Source organism: Triticum aestivum, chromosome 1A (genome assembly GCF_018294505.1).
Source record: "Triticum aestivum cultivar Chinese Spring chromosome 1A, IWGSC CS RefSeq v2.1, whole genome shotgun sequence".
Lineage (NCBI taxonomy): Eukaryota > Viridiplantae > Streptophyta > Magnoliopsida > Poales > Poaceae > Triticum > Triticum aestivum.
Genome location: NC_057794.1, coordinates 574,786,430 through 574,807,137, shown reverse-complemented (window position 1 = coordinate 574,807,137; position 20,708 = coordinate 574,786,430). Strand labels below are relative to the sequence as shown.

The window sequence follows — 20,708 nt, the reverse complement described above, 5'->3', positions numbered from 1 at the left end:
TGTCCATAAGTGGTCGAAAATCGACGTGGGCTAATTGGGCCTACATCAAGGCCACTTTTTTAGCGGCCCAAATAGTCATAGGGTCGTGAATAGGCCGGAATCTCGGTTGGGACGTAATAATTGAATCAAGACAGTGGACCTTGAGCAGGCCGTCAATGCTCTTCAGTTATCACTTGGCCCATTCTTTATCAGGCCCAAATCAAAGAGGGCCTTAAGTGGGCTGATAAACAACACGGGCCTTTAACACGCAGAAAGTCAGGTATGTCTTGAATTGTGGCATGGAGAACTTAGGCCGCTAAGAGGCCAAAAGTCATGTCGGGCCACAAACAGCCCAGCTCGTTGTAGGCCGTTAACATGCCAAAAGTCAGGTTGGGCTAGAATTGTGCCATGGATAATATGAGCCTCTAATAGGCCAAAAGTTAGTTCAGACCGCAAGTGGCCCAACCCTGGTGTGGACTGTTAATAGGCTCAAAGTTGCACCAGCCTGGAATTGGACCATGCAGAATATGGGCCTTTAAGAGGCCAAAAGTCAAATCAGACCATAAATGGCCCAACTCATGTCTGGGCTTTTAGCAGGCCGGTCTAGAAATTAGCCCAACCCAGAATGGGTCACTAAAAGGCCAAAAGTCAAATGCCCAGAAATTTGGTCCGTCTATACATTGGGCCGCTGAGAGGACGAAAGCAACTAGGGCCGCAGTTGAGGCCAAATATGTGGCGGACCTTTAACGGGCTGGAACTGATGGCGGGCCACAATGACACCATATAGGTAACAAGCCATTGACGGGCCGAATTCGCTGGACTCATATGGGCCATGGGCCTATATGGGCTAGCCGCATGTAGGCCTGAAATGGGTCAGCCTGCTAATTTTGGCTAGGCTGTCCTTTTTAACCTAAATGGGCCAATGTTGGGCCGTACCATGTTTCACCATTTCATAGGCAGGTATTGTCCATTGGGCGAGTGACACCTGTCTCGTACATGAGCTGACACGTGGTTCCTCCGGCCAATGACAACTTTACATGTGGAAAATTGCCATTAGTCCAGACAGTTAACGGGTTATCAGATCCAAACTCGAACCCGATAGCTTAACGGGGACCCGTTATGGTGGATGTCACGATTCAGTTACCCTTGACGAAAGCAGTTCCATGACGCGCCATTTATCGTCATGGAAGTGGACACTTCCGTGATGATACTTGTAGTTTTGTCATGGAACACTTCTACGGTAGCACAGGTAAGACTATCTTGATTCTGTCATAAAACCATCACGGATGTACATGCATGACAAAACGTGACCTACTGTGACAAACACGTATCATCACGAAAGTGTTTTTTTCTTGTAGTGGATGTTGATGCGCAACAGGCAGAGTTGCTCGCTGGAGAGGAGGCCAATACTGTCTGCTGCTTCGGGGGCTTGTGGAGGAGGCAAACCCGTGACTTGGTGCTCGGTGAAGCCTGCTCGAGGAGGAAACACGCGATTCGAGCTTGCAGCTTTGGACTGGGGCGACGACGGCAGTGGTCGGCAGCGGTTTGCGGTCCAGTGGAGGACGGTGGATGGTTGGGAGGAGGGGGTGGCGGCTGTGGATGGTTGGGGTGCCGGTGGCTTGCGATAGTGAGGGGTGGAGGAGCTGCGGTGGTGAGGGGTTACGCCGGCGGTGGGCGCGGGGCGGCTGCGCTAGAGATGGTCTGAGCGAAAGGCGGTCGCACACCGGCGGTGAGAGCTAGGTTTTGGGGGCGGCGGGGGCGGTCGATCTGGTGGGGCAGGGGTTATTTGGGGGCAGTGTTGCGGTTCTGGTTGTGGGAGGGCCGACGCGTCTATTTCACAATGGGCCAAAATTTTCGTCAAGTCACGCGCTTTTTTTCCTGGATGGCGTGCTAAGCCGTTTTACCGTTTCGCGCCAAAGACGGTGTCCGGCATGGGCTTGCAAATTGTGGGTCGAGATTTATTTCTCGCGGCAGAGTGTGTGCTGTAAATTGTATCGGCAGTGGTAGTGCCATTGTTGCTATAGTTCTCACGACAGTTAGGCCACCTTAACATGCTTCTAGCGGCAGTAACACGTGTCCCGACAGATAGTGTGACCTTAGACAGGTTTTTCTCCTAGTAGTTAACTGCCCCCAATCAAGTGTTGTGGTGTAGTGAATATGCAAGTCAAATTCTTATAGCAACAACACCCACCTAATCAACTTAGGTTTAACATCTTTCTTTTCCATAAGATATTTAATAGCAGCATGATCGGTGTGCATGGTTACTTTAGAATCAACAACCTAAGATCTGAATTTATCACATACAAACAAAACTGGTAAAAAATATTTCTCAATAGTAGCATAGTGGATAACATTTAATTTCTTATCAAATCTTTGTCCTAGGAAACACCAACAACATAATCACTAGCATCACACATAATTTCAAAAGGTAGGTTCCAGTCAGGTGATTGAACAATGGGTGCAGAGATTAAGGCTTTCTTAAGTATTTCAAAGGCTTCTACACAATCATCATAAAAAACAAAAGGAACATCTTTTGGCAAGAGATTAGTAAGAGGCCTAGAAATTTTGGAGTAGTCTTTAATGAATCTCCTATAGAAACCAGCATGACCTAGGAAACTTCTTATACCTTTAATATCTTTAGGACATGGCATTTTATCAATTGCATCAACTTTAGCTTTATCAACTTCAATACCCATTACAGAAATTTTATTCCCAAGGACTATACCTTCATTCACCATAAAGTGGCGCTTTTCCCAATTCAAGACAAGATTAGTTTCTTCACATCTCTGCAAAACTCGATCAAGGTTGCTTACGAAATCATCAAAGACGTTCCATAAACGAAAAATCATCCATGAAAACCTCAACAATCATTTCACAATAATCAGAGAATATAGCAGTCATACATCTTTAAAAGGTGGCAGGTGCATTACATAAACCAAAAGGCATACATCTATAAGCATAAGTCCCAAATGGACAAGTAAAGGTGGTTTTCTCTTGATCTTCTAATGACACAGGTATTTGAGAATAACAAGAATATACATCTAAGAAACAAAAGTGTGTATGCTTTATAGTCTTTATAGCATTTGATCGATAACCGGCCAGGGGTAATGATCTTTCCCAGTAGCTTTGTTTAATTTCCTGAAATCAATTACCATCCTATAACCAGTTACAATTCTTTGTGGAATAATTTCATTTTTATCATTAGGAATGACAATGATACCTCTTTTCTTAGGAACACAATGAACAGGGCTCACCCATCTACTACCAACTATGGGATAAATTATACCTGATTCTAGAAGCTTTAATATTTCATATCTTACCACATCCTTCATCTTAGGATTTAATCATCGTTGGTGATCAACAACTGGCTTAGCATTCGGGCTCCACATTAATCTTGTGCTGACATAGAGTATATCCAATAGCGGCATGGTGCTTCCTCAGAGTTTCTAATAGTCTCTTTTCTTCATGTTCTGAAAGGTTAGCACTAATAATAACATGATATATCTTATTTTCATCAAGGTAAGCATATTCCAATGTATCAGGAAATCGTTTCAATTCAAACATGGGATCACCCTTAGGTGGAGGAGCACCTCCAATAGTTTCAACAGGCAAATTGTGTTTTAGAATAGGTGGTTGATCAAAGAACATCTTATCTATTCCATTTCTTTCATTCTTATGCATATCATCTTCATGGTCTAGCAAATATTGTTCTAATGGATCAGTGGGAGGCACAACATTAGAAGCAAGACCAATAATTTCATCTTTACTAGGGAATTCTTTAGCATGAGTTTGTCTATGGAATTTAGAGAAATTAAACTCATGAGATACATCACCTAAGTTAACACTGACAGTTTCTTTATGACAATCAATCCTAGCATTAACTGTATTCAAGAAAGGTTTCCCAAATATAATGGGATAAAAATCATCTTGTGGGGAAACAAGAACTGGAAAATCAGTAGGGTATTTAATCTTTCCACACAAGACTTCAACATCTCTAACAATCCGAAGCGGTGAAATAGTATCTCTGTTCGCTAGCTTAATAGTAACATTGATATCTTCTATCTTAGTGATGACCAACAAGTATAGGGGATCTATCCTTTCGATAAGAGTGTCGAACCCAACGAGGAGTAGAAGGAACTGACAAGCGATTTTCAGCAAGGTATTCTCTGCAAGTACTAAAATTATCGGTAACAGATAGTTGTGTGGTAAGATAATTTGTAATGGGTAACAAGTAACAAAAGTAACTAAGGTGCAGCAAGGTGGCCCTATCCTTTTTGTAGCAAAGGACAAGCCTGGACGAACTCTTATATAAAGCAAATTGCTCCCGAGGACACATGGGAATTATTGTCAAATTAGTTTTCATCATGCTCATATGACTCGCATTCGTTACTTTGATAATTTGATATGTGGGTGGACCGGTCACTACTAGGGAAAACCTTATACACAGAAGCTTATCAGTAGTGCGGTCTAAAAGGGGGCACTACTGCTAACTAGTAGTAGAGAGGGGTATAAAACCCGCTCTACTACTAAGTTGATAGTAGTAGCAAGGGGTATAAACCCGCGCTGCTACTAAGTTGTCTCTACCATGCCCTCGGGACAGGCCATACTAGTAGCGAGGGGTATAAAACCTGCGCTACTACTAAGTGAGTAGCTATAGCACTGGTAAGTCCCCCACGCTATTACTAAGCGTGTCCACGCCGGCCCGATCCACTCCCACTCCACCACTCTCTCTCATCCCTAAGAAAAACACTCTCACAAACTCACATGTTCCTCGGTCCACCCCACCCCGGCTCCTATCCCCACGATCTCCTCGCCGCCGCCACCACCCACGCCGGCCGGTTCCGGCGAGCACCGACCGCGCGCAACACTCCCCAAGCCCCGCCCCTCCCTCCCCTCCGTCCAGATCCAACATGGCCGCAGTTCCTACATGGCCACCCTCTTCTCCACCGCGTTCTCACACCACTTCATCCCGCTCCCCTCCGCCACCAGGCCCGCCGCCACCTCCTCCTTCACCTGCGGCCCGCTGCACGCCGTGTCAGCGCTGCTGGCGCCACGGAGGCGACTCCTGCTGCCCGTGGCTGTGGCCGTGTCATCCGAGTTCGAGACGGAGGACGCGGAGGGGGAGCCGAGCGAGGGCGAGGGCGGAGGCGACTCCAAGGCCGAGTACTCCGAGGACCTCAAGGCCTTTGTCGGCAACCTGCCCTTCACCATAGACAGCGCGCAGCTCGCCGGGCTCTTCGAGCAGGCCGGCTCCGTCGAGATGGTCGAGGTATAAATTCACACTCTCTAGTCTTGTTAACTAACAGTTAGTTTGGCGCGAATTATAACGGCCCAAAGTGAAATTCTGCTGGGCATTGCATGATTAAGATAGAGACTTCGGAGTCAGGACGTTTTGTTTTAGTGTAGTGTCAGGTTGTCCAAGGGATGTGGAATTGTTGCTGTGTAGATTGTGTCCTAAGGTACTGTAAATTTTTCTCGGCATGAAGTAAGTTGGAGTTGGTTCAGTACTTTAGAGGCCTTGTAAATTTAGTACTTCAGTGCAGTGCCGAGAGCGCTCCAGTGGAGTCGGGGGAGTCCACGATAAATCCTAATCCAAAGGCGGCCAGCTGGATTAGAAGGTATATCTTGATGCTAACCCATGGGTGGGAATTTTTAGGGGGAGAATTAAAGAATAGAGCACTTGGGGGCAGGCTGTGCTTGTGCGGTTGTGCCTGCCACTGATCAGTAAAAGTGGAACATGGCTTTGGGATTACATAAGATAAGATGTTGTAAAATGGTCTCGGCTTGAACTAAGTTCGAATTTCTTCAGTAAATTACTCAATGTTCAATTGTAGCAGAGCTGAGCACTAAGCCTTGAATAGTTTATTTTTTCAGAATGATATAGTATCTCATTTCTTGTAGGTTGTATACAATAGAATGACCGGACGGAGCCGTGGATTTGGATTCGTCATAATGGGTTCAGTGGAGGAAGTTGTTGTCGCCGTCGAGCAATTCAATGGCTATGTAAGAAGACTTCATCTATTTTAAACCACCTTATCTTGGTACATTAAATGGGTTTAAATGACTATATGTGGATAAATTTTATAAGTTGTCATGAAAAAGTTAGTTCTCTACAGGTTTCTATAGTTCCAAGGGGATTTAGAGTTCCACCTCTAAGTATTTGGATCTTATCTAACCATGCTCTGAGATTTAGATGTGTTGGGGAATGGGGATTGCTAGTTCCTGCTGGGTAATCAGAATAATGTTTGGGTTTTCCTCAAGGATGTCGACACTATTTACAGTATGTTAAATGCAGACAATGCTGTTGATTTATGAGAATTATTTATTTACCTAGTGGATCCCCAATTGTATATCTGTCCCTATCAATGCAAATGCTGAGCCATGTTCCACTTTTACTACTTTACATTATATTTTCACTGCCTGAGGGGGTTAGTATGCTCCTTGTCTTTTTCACTGATTGGCTTTTTCATCGACATGCACCGCATTATTTTTCCGTGTCATTCTTCTGAAGAATCTGAAGTTTTTGAACCTCTGTTGGTAGTGCTGCAGGGTTTTGGTGGCAATGCCGATGGTCGTCGATAGGTTCGTGGACTGGACGGTGTCGTGGCTGCCGATGTATGGAGAAGCGAAGCTGCTGCTCGTCATCTACCTCTGACACCCCAGCATACGGGTAAGCAATCGATCAGACACCCCGAGCCCGAGAGATAATCAACATTTCAGATAGACTTGATTCGGTATGTGACCAATTCTGAATCCGAATCTTAATGGTGTTCGGATTTTAGGGTGCGGGGCACGTGTATAGTGGCTTCCTCCAGCCGCTGGTGGCGTGGCACGAGGCCGCCATCGACTGGGGCCTGCTTGAGCTGAGGGCTAGGGCGAGGGACATGACGGCGTCACAACTGTGGCTCGTCGAGGCTGCCCGCTGTGTTTCTTCACAGCTGCAGGCTGCGAGATCAGACCGGGAAGGCGCCACGCATTGACGAGTGAGCCAATTTTTGGATCGGACCATAACAACGTGTCTCAGTCTTTGATGTCTAGAAGTAGTGGTAAAGTTTTGAATTTGCATGGCAAGAGCCACTTACGTAGGTAGCTGACATGCACAACACTGTGTTTACACTCTTATTTATGTAAAAGATATGAATTATACATGAGTTGCCTCTACAATGAGGAACTGTGATAGTAGATACGACAATTGTGTGATAGAATGGAATTGATTGATTCTATTTTTTTAATTTCTAATAAGTTAGTAGTAGCGTGGGAAGAAACTGCTCGCTACTAGTATTTAGGATACTAGTAGCGTTCGTATTATAGACACGCTACTACTATTTTGTTAGTAGTAGCGCGGGTATGAAATAGCAACAGCGTGGGTGGCACACGCTACTACTAACAATGTTAGTAGTAGCGCGGGTTTAACCCATGCTACTACAAACTATTAGTTGTAGCGCGATACTAGTAGTGCCGGTACCTGCGCTGCTAGTAGCCATTTTACCCGCGCTGCTAGTAGCCTTTTTCCTAGTAGTGGGTGCTCGTGTGCTGCCCTTCCTTGGACAAGCCTCCCGCTTATGATTAACCCCTCTCGCAAGCATCTGCAACTACGAAAGAAGAATTAAGATAAATCTAACCATAGCATGAAACATATGGATCCAAATCAGCCCCTTACGAATAAACACATAAACTAGGGTTTAAGCTTCTGCCACTCTAGAAACCCATCATCTACTTATTACTTCCCAATGCCTTCCCCTAGGCCCAAATCATGGTGAAGTGTCATGTAGTCGACGTTCACATAACACCACTAGAGGAAAGACAACATACATCTCATCAAAATATCGAACGAATACCAAATTCACAAGATTGTCCTCAGGAACAAATGTAACTACTCACAAAGCATATTCATGTTCATATCAAAGGGGTATTAAATAGCATTACGGATCTGAACATATGATCTTCCACCGAATAAACCAACTAGCATCAACTACAAGGAGTAATCAACACTACTAGCAACCCACATGTACCAATTTGAGGTTTTGAGACAAAGATCAGATACAAGAGATGAACTAGAGTTTGAGAGGAGATGGTGCTGGTGAAGATGTTGATGGAGATTGACTCCCTGTCGATGAGAGGATCGTTGGTGATGGCGAAGGCTTCGATTTCCTCCTCCCGGAGGGAAGTATCCCCGGCAGAACAGCTCTACCGGAGCCCTATATTGGTTTCTCCCAGGTTCCTCCTTGAGATGACGGTGCTTCGTCCTAAAAGCTTCCTTCTGATTTTTTTCTAGGTTAAAACACACCATATAGCAGAAGATGGGTATCGGGGGCCTGCCAGGTGGTCCATAAGGCAGGGGGCACGCCCAGGGGGTAGGGCGCGCGCCCACCCTTGTGGATGGCTGGTGTTCCCCCTCTGGTGCTTTCTTTGCCCAATATTTTTTATATTTTCCAAAACGACTCCCCGTGAAGTTTCAGGACTTTTGGAGTTGTGTAGAATAGGTCTTTAATATTTGCTCCTTATCCAGTCCAGAATTCCAGCTGCCGGCATTCTCCCTCTTCAGGTAAACCTTGTAAAATAAGAGAGAAAAGGCATAAGTATTGTGCCATAATGTGTAATAATAACCCATAATGTAATAAATGATGATATAAAAGCATGATGCAAAATGGACGTATCAACTCCCCCAAGTTTAGACCTCGCTTGTCCTCAAGTGAAAGCCAAAATCAAAAAATATGTCCACATGTTTAAAGATAGATGTGTCGATAAAAATAAGATACGAACATGAGGGCATCATGATAATCTTTAGGACATCAACGTATATTGTCATATAGATTCGTATGCCAAAGTAACAATCCGTTTGCAAGGTAAAGTATTAATCAAAAACTTCATTGAGAACTAACACTATGATCTTAGTCATTGAAGCAATTGCAATTTATCATAACATTGGAAAGAGGCAATATAAGAGCTTTTCAGCAAGTGCACATACTCAACTATCATTTAATCATTCAAAATTGCTAACACTCATGCAATACTTATGAGTTCAAAGTTTCAATCTGACACAGAGAAAGATAGGGGCTTATAGTTTCGCCTCCCAATGGTTTACCTCAAGGGTAATGTTGACAATAATGGTTCATAGTCCTCTACATCCGCGTGGATATATATATAGCTCCAACATACTGTGCTTGCCAAAGGATAAAAGTAAAAAAGGAGAGGTGAAGATCACCTTGACTCTTGTATAAAAGATAAAAGTAAAAGATAGGCCCTTCGTAGAGGGAAGGAGAGGTTGTCATGCACTTTTATGGTTGGGTGCACAAAATCTTAATGCAAAAGAACGCCACTTTATATTGCTGCTTGTGATAAAGAACTTTATTATGCAGTCCATTGCTTTTATTTCTTCCATATCACAAGTTCGCATAAAGCTTATTTTCTTCACACTAATAGATCATACATATTTAGAGAGCAATTTTTATTGCTTGCACCGATGACAACTTACTTGAAGGATCTTACTCAATCCATAGGTAGGTATGGTGGACTCTCATGGCAAAACTGGGTTCAGGGATGTTTGGATGCACAAGTAGTATCTCTACTTAGTACAAAGGATTTGGCTAGCATGAGAAGGAAAAGCAAGCTCAACATGTTGGAGGATCCATGACAATATAACTTCTATTCGGATGTAAGAAGACATAACCCATTATGTTGTCTTCCTTGTCCAATCTCAACTTTTTAGCATGTCATACTTTAATGAGTTCGCACAATCACAAAAGATGTCCAAGATAGTGTATTTATATGTGAAACCTCTCTTTCTTTATTACTTCCTATTAATTGCAACAATGACCAAAAGTATGTTTGTCAACTCTCAACAACTTTTATTCATCATACTTTTTATATGTGAAGTCATTACTTTCCATAAGATCAACATATGATCTTTTTATTTCCTTTTATATTATTTTTATATTATTTTATTCCCTCAAGATTAGAGCAAGAAATTAAAGCCCTCACTCAAAAACTATTCTTTATTATATAACTCACGGACTCGATTACATAGATAGAGATAAAAAAACTCAAAGCTGGATTATACTAAAAACTTTATTCTACTAGATCAAGATATAATCAAAAGGATCGAACTAAGAAAAACGATAAAGATAAAGGTGTGATGGCGAAACGATACCGGGGCACCTCACCCAAGCTTGGCAGTTGCCAAGGGGAGTGCCCATACCCATGTATTTATGTCTCTTTCTTCGGAGGTGATGATGGAGTTGTTGATGTAGTAGGATTGTCATCCATCTTCCAAGGCATAGGCTCACCATCGTAGAAAGATGAATGAGTCTCCGGGATCCTCAAATCTGCAGCCAAACTCATCCTCTTAAATCTGTATTCATACTCATAGTTTTGGTTTTGCGGGTCATAGATCTGGGCTTGGAGATGCTCGATTTTCTCATGAAGCTTGAAGATGGCCTCCCCAATGTTCTTGGAATCCATCTTGTGATTATGGGTAAATTCTGCGATCATCACGTGATTGGCGTTGAGTCCACGTTCCACCATCCCTTGACACTTGAAAACTTGCTGCTCCATCGCTTTGAGTCTTGTCTCCACGCTTTCGGTCTTATTTGGCCCTTCAACGTCACGGATGTGCAGCACCCCCTCATGCATATCAATGGTTTGAGGGTGTTGCAGCACCTCCGCAAGGTAGGGGTTGATGGCCTCCTCGAAAAACCTATCCTTGAGGGCACTCGGAGATGTCATGGCGATCTAGATCTGCCAGAAAAACAACTCGAAACAAGAACGGAGGATTTTGTCATGGTACAGTGGTCAAAACCTTCGGCAGATTATATCATGAATTTTTAGCGACCAAAAGGATTATCATGCAAGAAAAGGGAGTCCAGAGGGCACACAAGGTGGCCACAAGGCAGGGGCGTGCCCAGGGGGTACGGTGTGCCCTCCACCCTTGTGGCTGCCTCGTGCACTCTTCAGACTACTTTTAATTTTCATATTTTCCTAAATATTCGAAAATAGAGAAAATTTGCTATTGGAAACATTTTGGAGTCGGTTTACTTACCGTACCACATACCAAAGTATCCCTTATGTATTCCTCCGGTGTCACAGTATTAATTATATTCGTCTCAACATTTAAAGGAGTACCTGAGATACAATGTTTAATTCTTTGACCGTTTACCACCTTCGTATTTGTGCCTTCGATGTTGTTGATTTTGATGGCACCGGAGCGATAAACCTCCTCGATAATGTAAGGGCCTTCCCATTTAGAGAGAAGCTTTTCTGCAAAAAATCTTAAACGAGAGTTGTATAGCAAAACATGATCACCTACATTAAACTCACGCTTTTGTATCCTTTTGTCTTGCCATCTTTTAACTTTTTCCTTAAACAACCTGGCATTCTCATAGGCTTGGGTTCTTGAAAGCACAAGTGCTCCCTAGGTGGTTTTGATAATTTATGACAACATATCTCTTGTTGGACTAACATTTCTATCTAGTAGGTTTCAGATAAGTTCAACAATGGAGTGGCATGGACTAAAGGTTGTGGGAAGTTCTCCAAGATGCTAAGGACAAAGGATTGGCTAAGGCTTAAAGCTCAAGGCTCTTCATTTTACATTTGTAGTGATCCAAGATCACATTGAGTCCATAGGAAAAGCCAATACTATCAAGGAGGGATGAGGTAGCCTAATGAGCCTCTTGCTCAAGTGCTTAATGATATGCTCCAAAATCCTCAGCTACTTTCTCCACAAATGACCTAAACCCTAAGCCAAACTCGGTCATACCGATTATTTCTATCCGATGCCACCGAGTTTCACATGTCATAAGCCACTGCCAAACCCTAATCAGTTCGGTCTCACCGATGGGATCTCGGTCTCACCGAGATGGGCTTGCAAACTCTCTGTTACCTATTGCATTATTCTCGGTCCCACCAAGATATGCAATCGGTCCCACCGAGTTTGCTTGGCCAACTCTCTGTTTTCACTTATTACCCAAATCGGTCCCACCGAGTTTGAGTAATCGGTCAAACCGAGTTTTGGATTTACCCTAACCCTAGCACATCGGTCCCACTGAGTTGATTCAGTCGGTCCCACCGAAATCTCTAACGGTCACTAGGTTTACCTTTTCGGTCCGACCGAGTTTGTTCACTCGGTCCCACCGAGATTGGTAGATTGTGTGTAACGGTTGGATTTTGTGTGGAGGCTATATATACCCCTCCACCTCCTCTTCATTTGGAGACAGAGCCATCAGACTAAGCCTACACTTCCAGCATCCTATTTCTGAGAGAGAACTACCACTCATGTGTTGAGACCAAGATATTCCATTCCTACCATATGAATCTTGATCTCTAGCCTTTCCCAAGTAGCTTTCCACTCAAACCTTCTTTCCACAAGATCCAAATCCTATGAGAGAGAGTTGAGTGTTGGGGAGACTATCATTTGAAGCACAAGAGCAAGGAGTTCATCATCAACACCTCGTTTGTTACTTCTTGGAGAGTGGTGTCTCCTAGATTGGCTAGGTGTCACTTGGGAGCCTCCGACAAGATTGTGGAGTTGAACCAAGGAGTTTGTAAGGGCAAGGAGATCGCCTACTTCGTGAAGATCTACCGCTAGTGAGGCAAGTCCTTCATGGGCGATGGCCATGGTGGGATAGACAAGGTTGCTTCTTCGTGGACCCTTCGTGGGTGGAGCCCTCCGTGGACTTGCGCAACCGCTACCCTTCGTGGGTTGAAGTCTCCATCAACGTGGATGTAGGATAGCACCACCTATTCTAACCATGGGAAAAACATCCGTGTCTCCAATTGCGTTTGAATTCTCCAAACCCTTCCCTTTACATTCTTGCAAGTTGCATGCTTTACTTTCCGCTGACTATACACTCTTTGCATACTTGCTTGATATGTATTGTGTATGTTGAAATTGTGCCTAAACTCCACCAAAACCGAAAAAGCTTAAAAATTGCAACTTTAGCATTAAGTGTCTAATCACCCCCCCTCTAGACACATCTACTTCAAGGTCCTACAAGTGGTATCAGAGCCTTGGTCTCCATTGCTTTGGTTTAATCACCATTGGAGGAAGATGGATGTGTCTACTTTAGGGAGTCTTAGACATAGAGTGCCTATTCTTGATGGAGAGTATTTTCATGAATGGAAAAATGAGATGCTTGTAATTTTCAATTAATATCATTTGAACAAGTATATTGCTAGTCCTTGTGCAGCTCATATTGATCCTTTGCATCCTACCCTAGATGAAGATATTGACATGATTCGCAATCTTAGAACTATTGAGCTCATCATTAGAGGATTGCCCAAAAATTTGATTGCTAGTTTGCCTACTCTTAATTGTGCCTATACTATATGGAAATTTCTTGAGGAACGATTTCCCGGTCACTCCTTAAAAAATTTGGATGAAGTTCTCCATAAATCTATTACCTTGAGTAAGATGAACTCTAGTGATCCTAAGTTTGGTGACTGTCTATTTGAGCTTACCAATCTCAAGCATGCTAAAGGGGATGTTGGAATCATTAGTGATATTATATTCGAAGCTCTAAGAATTCATAAAAGTCACCACTTTGATGATCATTTATCTAATGAATTACCCTCTCTAGGAAATGATGAGTCACAAGATCATGATGAACATGGATACTGGGTGGAGCCCTCCGTGGACTCGCGCAACCGTTACCCTTCGTGGGTTGAAGTCTCCATCAACGTGGATGTAGGATAGCACCACCTATCCGAACCACGGGAAAAACATTTGTGTCTCCAATTGCGTTTGAATTCTCCAAACCCTTCCCTTTACATTCTTGCAAGTTGCATGCTTTACTTTCCGCTGCCTATACACTCTTTGCATACTTGCTTGATATGTATTGTGTATGTTGAAATTGTGCCTAAACTCCACCTAAACCGAAAAAGCTTAAAAATTGCAACTTTAGCATTAAGTGTCTAATCACCCCCCCTCTAGACACATCTACTTCAAGGTCCTACAAGTGGTATCAGAGTCTTGGTCTCCATTGCTTTGGTTTAATCACCATTGGAGGAAGATGGATGTGTCTACTTTAGGGAGTCTTAGATATAGAGTGCCTATTATTGATGGAGAGTATTTTCATGAATGGAAAAATGAGATGCTTGTAATTTTCAATCAATATCATTTGAACAAGTATATTGCTAGTCCTTGTGCAGCTCATATTGATCCTTTGCATCCTACCCTAGATGAAGATATTGACATGATTCGCAATCTTAGAACTATTGAGCTCATCATTAGAGGATTGCCCAAAAATTTGATTGCTAGTTTGCCTACTCTTAATTGTGCCTATACTATATGGAAATTTCTTGAGGAACGATTTCCCGATCACTCCTTAAAAAATTTGGATGAAGTTCTCCATAAATCTATTACCTTGAGTAAGATGAACTCTAGTGATCCTAAGTTTGGTGACTGTCTATTTGAGCTTACCAATCTCAAGCATGCTAAAGGGGATGTTGGAATCATTAGTGATATTATATTCGAAGCTATAAGAATTCATAAAAGTGACCACTTTGATGATCATTTATCTAATGAATTACCCTCTCTAGGAAATGATGAGTCACAAGATCATGATGAACATGGATACTATGATGATGATGATGATAGTGACTTCGATCTTGATGATGCAATGAGACATTTTGGTCTTACGGCAAATCTTCGGGGATATGCGTCAGGAGGAAAGGAATGGGTTCTTGATAGTGGATGTACTGATCACATGACTGGAGATGAAGAGATGTTCCGTGAGCTTGCTGAAAATGACGGTCCTCGGAAATATGTCACCTTTGGTGATAATTCAAAGGGTAAAGTGGTTGGCCTTGGTAAGGTGGCCATCTCACATGATAGTTCCATTCAAAATGTCATGCTCGTTGAATCTCTCGGCTACAACTTACTTTCAGTATCTAGACTTGCTGATTTCGGTTTGAATGTTCTATTTACTGAGGTAGATTGCCAAGTATTTCGTCGAGACAATCATAAAATGGTCTTTACCGGTATGCGTAGAGGTGATCTTTACATTGTCGATTTCTCTAAAAAGGCACAACCTAAAACTTGCCTTATTGCTAAATCCTCAAAAGGTTGGTTGTGGCATAGACGACTAGGTCATGTTGGCATGAGAAACCTTGACAAGCTTATTAAAGGAAATCATATCCTTGGAGTTCACGATGTCATATTTGATAAGGATAGACTCTGCAGTGCCTGTCAAGTAGGTAAACAGGTTGGAGGAAGGCATCCCGTGAAGAACATCATGACCACAAGGAGGCCACTCGAGCTACTTCATATGGATCTTTTTGGTCCCAACGCCTACAAGAGTCTCAGTGGAAATTCTTTTGCTCTAGTTATAGTTGATGATTTTTCAAGATTTACGTGGGTGTTCTTTCTTAATGACAAGTCGCAGGTCCAGAAGATCCTCAAAAACTTCGCTAGGAAGGCCCAAAACCAGTTTGACATAAAGATCAAGAAGGTTCGGAGTGACAACGGAACGGAGTTCAAGAACGCAAATGTGGACACCTTTCTTGACGAAGAAGGAATTTCACACGAGTTCTCGGCTACGTACACACCTCAACAAAATGGAGTTGTTGAGAGGAAGAACCGGACACTCATCGAAATGGCAAGAACGATGCTTGATGAATACAAGACGCCGAAGCACTTTTGGGCAGAAGCGGTTGAGACAGCTTGTCACGCAACAAATCGCTTGTATCTTCACAAGCTACTCAGCAAGACGGCATACGAGCTCCTCACCGGTAACAAACCGCACGTTGGATACTTTCGAGTATTCGGCTCAAAGTGCTACATTCTTGATAAGCATCGTCGTTCAAAGTTTGCTCCAAAATCTCATGAAGGTTTTCTACTCGGTTATGGCTCAAACTCTCACACTTACCGTGTCTACAACAATTTCACCCGAAAGGTTGAAGAGACGGTAGATGTGAAGTTTGATGAATCTAATGGCTCGCAAGTAGAGCAATTGCCAATTGATGTAGGAGACAAAGACCCTTCAGAAGCAATCCAAGACCTGTCCATAGGCAAAGTTCGTCCAACAGAGGTGAAGTAGAGTACTTCATCCGTCCAAGTGGAAGCTTCTACCTCACGACAAGGTGAACCAAGAATCGACACGGAAGCATCCACAAGCGGGACACACCAAGATGAAGAAGACAAGGAAATGCATCAAGACGAACATCAACAACCTCCTTCTTCACCACGACAAGAGAATGACAACGTCAACAATGAAGAAGGCCAAGAAGAAGAACAAGATGAAGAAGATGCTCAACGAAGACCCAAGCAAAAGCTCTCACGAGTTCGAGCAAGAATTGCCAAAGATCATCCCGTCGAGCAAATCTTCAATGATATACAAACTGGGAGAATCACTCGCTCAAAGACTCGTTTAGCTAACTTTTGTGAAAACTATTCATTCATCTCTAGCATTGAACCTATGAAGGTTGAAGAAGCATTGGAAGATCCGGGTTGGATAAACGCTATGCATGAAGAGCTACACAACTTCGAGAGAAACCAAGTTTGGACATTGGTTGAGAAGCCCGACAACAACCACAACATCATTGGTACCAAATGGGTGTTTCACAACAAGCAAGATGAAGATGGACAAGTGGTTCGCAACAAAGCACGTCTCGTCGCCCAAGGGTACACACAAGTCGAAGGTATGGACTATGGTGAGACATATGCTCCCGTTGCTAGACTTGAGTCCATTCGCATCTTACTTGCCTATGCTAATCACCATAATATCACCTTGTATCAAATGGACATTAAAAGTGCTTTTCTAAATGGTGAAATAGAGGAGGAAGTTTATGTCAAACAACCTCCCGGCTTTGTCAATCCTAAGAAACCTAATCATGTTTCCAAACTTCACAAAGCTCTTTATGGTCTTAAAAAAGCTCCTAGAGCATGGTATAAATGCTTGACCAAGTTCCTTATTGCAAGTGGTTTTGAAATTGGTAAAATTGATTCTACTCTTTTTACTAAAAGGGTTAATGGAGAACTATTTGTATGCCAAATTTATGTTGATGATATCATATTTGGTTCAACTAACCCTCTCTTTAGTGAAAAGTTTGGAAAGCTAATGTCAGAGAAGTTTGAGATGTCTATGATGAGTGAACTCAAATTCTTTCTCGGTTTGCAAATCAAGCAAACTAAGGAAGGTACATTTGTCTCTCAAACAAAGTACACCAAGGACTTATTCAAGAAGTTCAATATGCAAGAGTGCAAAGGTATGTCTACACCCATGCCTACTAGTGGACATAATTATTTGACCAAAGATGGTGAACCGGTTGATCAAAAGGTTTATTGCTCTATGATTGGTTCATTGTTATATCTATGTGCTTCACGTCCCGATATTATGCTAAGTGTGTGCATGTGCGCACCATATCAAGCTGCTCCTAAAGAATGTCATCTTAAGGCCGTGAAAAGGATAGTTAGATACTTAATTCATACACCAAACTTTGGCATTTGGTATCCTAAGAGATCTTCTTTTGATCTTGTTGGCTATTCCGACTCGGATTATGCCGGAGACAAGGTTGATAGAAAGTCCACTTCAGGTACTTGTCAATTTGTTGGTAGATCTCTTGTATCTTGGTCTTCCAAGAAACAAAACTCGGTATCCTTATCCACCGCCGAAGCGGAATACATTGCCGCTGGTTCATGTTGTGCTCAATTACTTTGGATGACCCAAACTCTTAAAGATTATGGAATCTATGTGAAACATGTTCCACTACTTTATGACAATGAAAGTGCTATCAAAATTGGACATAATCCTGTACAACATTCTCGAACTAAGCATATTGAAGTTCGTCATCATTTCATTCGAGATCATGTTGCTAAGGGTGACATTGATCTTAAGCATGTTCGCACCGATAAGCAATTAGCAGATATATTCACTAAACCACTTGATGAGAAAGTGTTTTGCAGGTTGAGAGGAGAATTGAACATTATTGATGCTTTGAACTTGGAGTAGGAACTCCATTGGATACATGCAAGACATGAGCTTATAACTAATCCATGATATATCTCTTATGATGACTATCTTATGTCTTGGATATATTTGTACCTTGCATGTTGTCTACCCCATGGAGGTGCTTGGTTGAATCTAATTCTATGAGATTGCGACTCACTCACATCTTGAGCGATCTCTACATCACCAAGTCTCTACACAACGGTGGTTGAAGACAAGGAAGCACAAAACCATTCAAACATATCCTTTGACAAATTCTATGTTGAGCTTCATGATTGTCATTTTTGGATATACAAGCGCTCTTCCTTGCAAGAACTAACCCATGTAGGTAGATGAACTCACCCTCCAAGTGGTGCTCCCAACTTTTGATGAGCTACATCAACCTTGAGCACCCACACAAGTTCAACTACATGAGAAAAAACCACACCACCACCCAAGGTATGTTATTCCATCTTAGAGAAGCTTTACTCCAAGACATGAGTCAAAGCAACTCAACGAGATGTGAATACATCAAGATGCTTAAACGAAAAATGACAACCCCATTTTGAGCTTAAACGATGAGTATGGCCTATGATCAAGTGTTCTCACTTGACTCCTAAGTCAATATACTCTAACATAGGTGACTATGTCACCGCCCAACTCTAGATGAAGTTCTCTTGTGTTCTTTCTTTGTGTTATTGCATTTGTCTCATGCATGTTTTTTTTCTTTCTTAAAAAAAAACAACTTCATCTAGATCTTTCAGTCTCTTTTCTTTTTGTTTTTGTTCTGCATTTTATGCATTTAATTCCTTGCAAATCTTTGTAAGATCCTACATGTCTAGCGAGCTGAGGTGACAAGTGTTTTTCTCTGTGTAAACTCGGTTTCACCGACTTGCAATTCTCGGTCCAACCGAACCTTTTCGGTACCACCGAAATATGCCACTCGGTGCCACCGACTTTGCATTCAGAAAAACAGTTTGCCACTTGTTCTATATTTCTTCTGATCCAGCTCCACTAAATGAATCTTGTCCTCTACAAGCATCACAGTTTTATCCATTGCTTTGTGCTGAGTCTCAAGGACCAAACCTATACGACGGATTCCAGAAAGCCCTTCTTGGAAATTGATGTCAAAGGGGGGAGAGAGATCACATCAAAGCTAAAGGGGGAGAGAAAGTCTCAAGGATCCCAGATTTCCCAAATGTTATTAAGGAGGAGAGAGAGATTTCCAGGGGGAGAGAAAATACTTTCAAGAGGAGAGATGTCACATGTCTTTTTGGGGGAAAGACATGTTCAGATATACGCTTATTTGCATTAAGTTCTATCCAGTGGTATCCTTCAGCTCAGATTTTCTGTTTCCTATCTTCTCCCAATATCCCATGTAAGATTCAGGGGGAGCAAGACACCTAAGGGAAAGAAATCAGTCAAATTCATCAAATTCATTGCATATCTTTACTCTTGGGGACATGTTGAATTCAATGTAGTACCTAGTACTTACTCTCTATATGTCATCCCAGTCTTGGTATCCTTGTGGTTTCTTTTGTTTGCTCTGGTTAGTGGATGTACCTGTGTTATCTAACTTTGTTTGTGCAGGTTCATTCCATCCTAAGCCAACTCAAAGACGACAAGGTAAGTGCATGCATCAAAATCATGAGTATGAGGAATTCTTGCTTATGTACATACATTTGCAAGAAGGACTCATGAGCATGAAGGTATCTTCCTTGATAATCTTTTGCTCTGATGCATATGGCCAAGATACATGTAACACATTGCCTACTCTGTCATGATCATGCTCTCACATGCTTCTATATTTTATATTCATATGATTGCATATATGATTGGGGGAGCCTATGTTTGTTACATGTCCTTCCAAAGCTTTACTTGCTGTTCTTTATATCTTTATCTCAAGCTTTGATGTATGTTGCCATCAATTACCAAAAAAAGGGGAGATTGAAAGCACAAGTGCTCCCTAGGTGGTTTTGATAATTGATGACAACATATCTCTTGTTGGACTAACATTTCTATCTAGTATGTTTCAGATAAGTTCAACAATGGAGTGGCATGGACTAAAGGTTGTGGGAAGTTCTCCAAGATGCTAAGGACAAAGGATTGGCTAAAGCTTAAAGCTCAAGACTCTTCATTTTACATTTGTAGTGATCCAAGATCACATTGAGTCCATAGGAAAAGCCAATACTATCAAGGAGGGATGAGGTGTTGCCTAATGAGCCTCCTGCTCAAGTGCTTAATGATATGCTCCAAAATCCTCAGCTACTTTCCCATATCCACAAATGACCTAAACCCTAAGCCAAACTCGGTCATACCGATTATTTCTATCCGGCGCCACCGAGTTTCACATGTCATAAGACACTGCCAAACCCTAATCAGTTCGGTCTCACCGATGGGATCTCGGTCTCACCGAGATGGGCTTGTAAACTCTCTGTTACCTATTGCATTATTCTCGGTCCCACCGAGATATGCAATCGTTCCCACCGAGTTTGCTTGGCCAACTCTCTGTTTTCACTTATTACCCAAATCAGTCCCACCGAGTTTGAGTAATCGGTCAAACCGAGTTTTGGATTTACCCTAACCCTAGCACATCGGTCCCACCGAGTTGATTCAGTCGGTCCCACCGAAATCTCTAACGGTCACTAGGTTTACCTTTTCGGTCCGACCGAGTTTGTTCACTCGGTCCCACCGAGATTGGTAGATTGTGTGTAATGGTTGGATTTTGTGTGGAGGCTATATATACCCCTCCACCTCCTCTTCATTTGGAGACAGAGCCATCAGACTAAGCCTACACTTCCAGCATCC

The 20,708-nt window shown here is 42.6% G+C and overlaps 1 protein-coding gene and 1 pseudogene across 1 annotated transcript; both read left to right on the top strand.

Moving 5' to 3' along the window:
- The first annotated feature begins 4,906 nt into the window (after window positions 1–4,906).
- LOC123053908 (29 kDa ribonucleoprotein A, chloroplastic-like) lies at window positions 4,907–6,294 on the top strand. The gene is made up of 3 exons (XM_044477560.1): window positions 4,907–5,248; window positions 5,881–5,982; window positions 6,199–6,294. Exons 1-3 carry the CDS (start codon window positions 4,907–4,909, stop codon window positions 6,292–6,294), a joined length of 540 nt encoding a protein of 179 aa, XP_044333495.1.
- Window positions 6,295–6,344: 50 nt separating this feature from the next.
- On the top strand, window positions 6,345–6,959 carry LOC123053849 (HVA22-like protein i; annotated as a pseudogene).
- The last annotated feature ends 13,749 nt before the right edge of the window (window positions 6,960–20,708 follow it).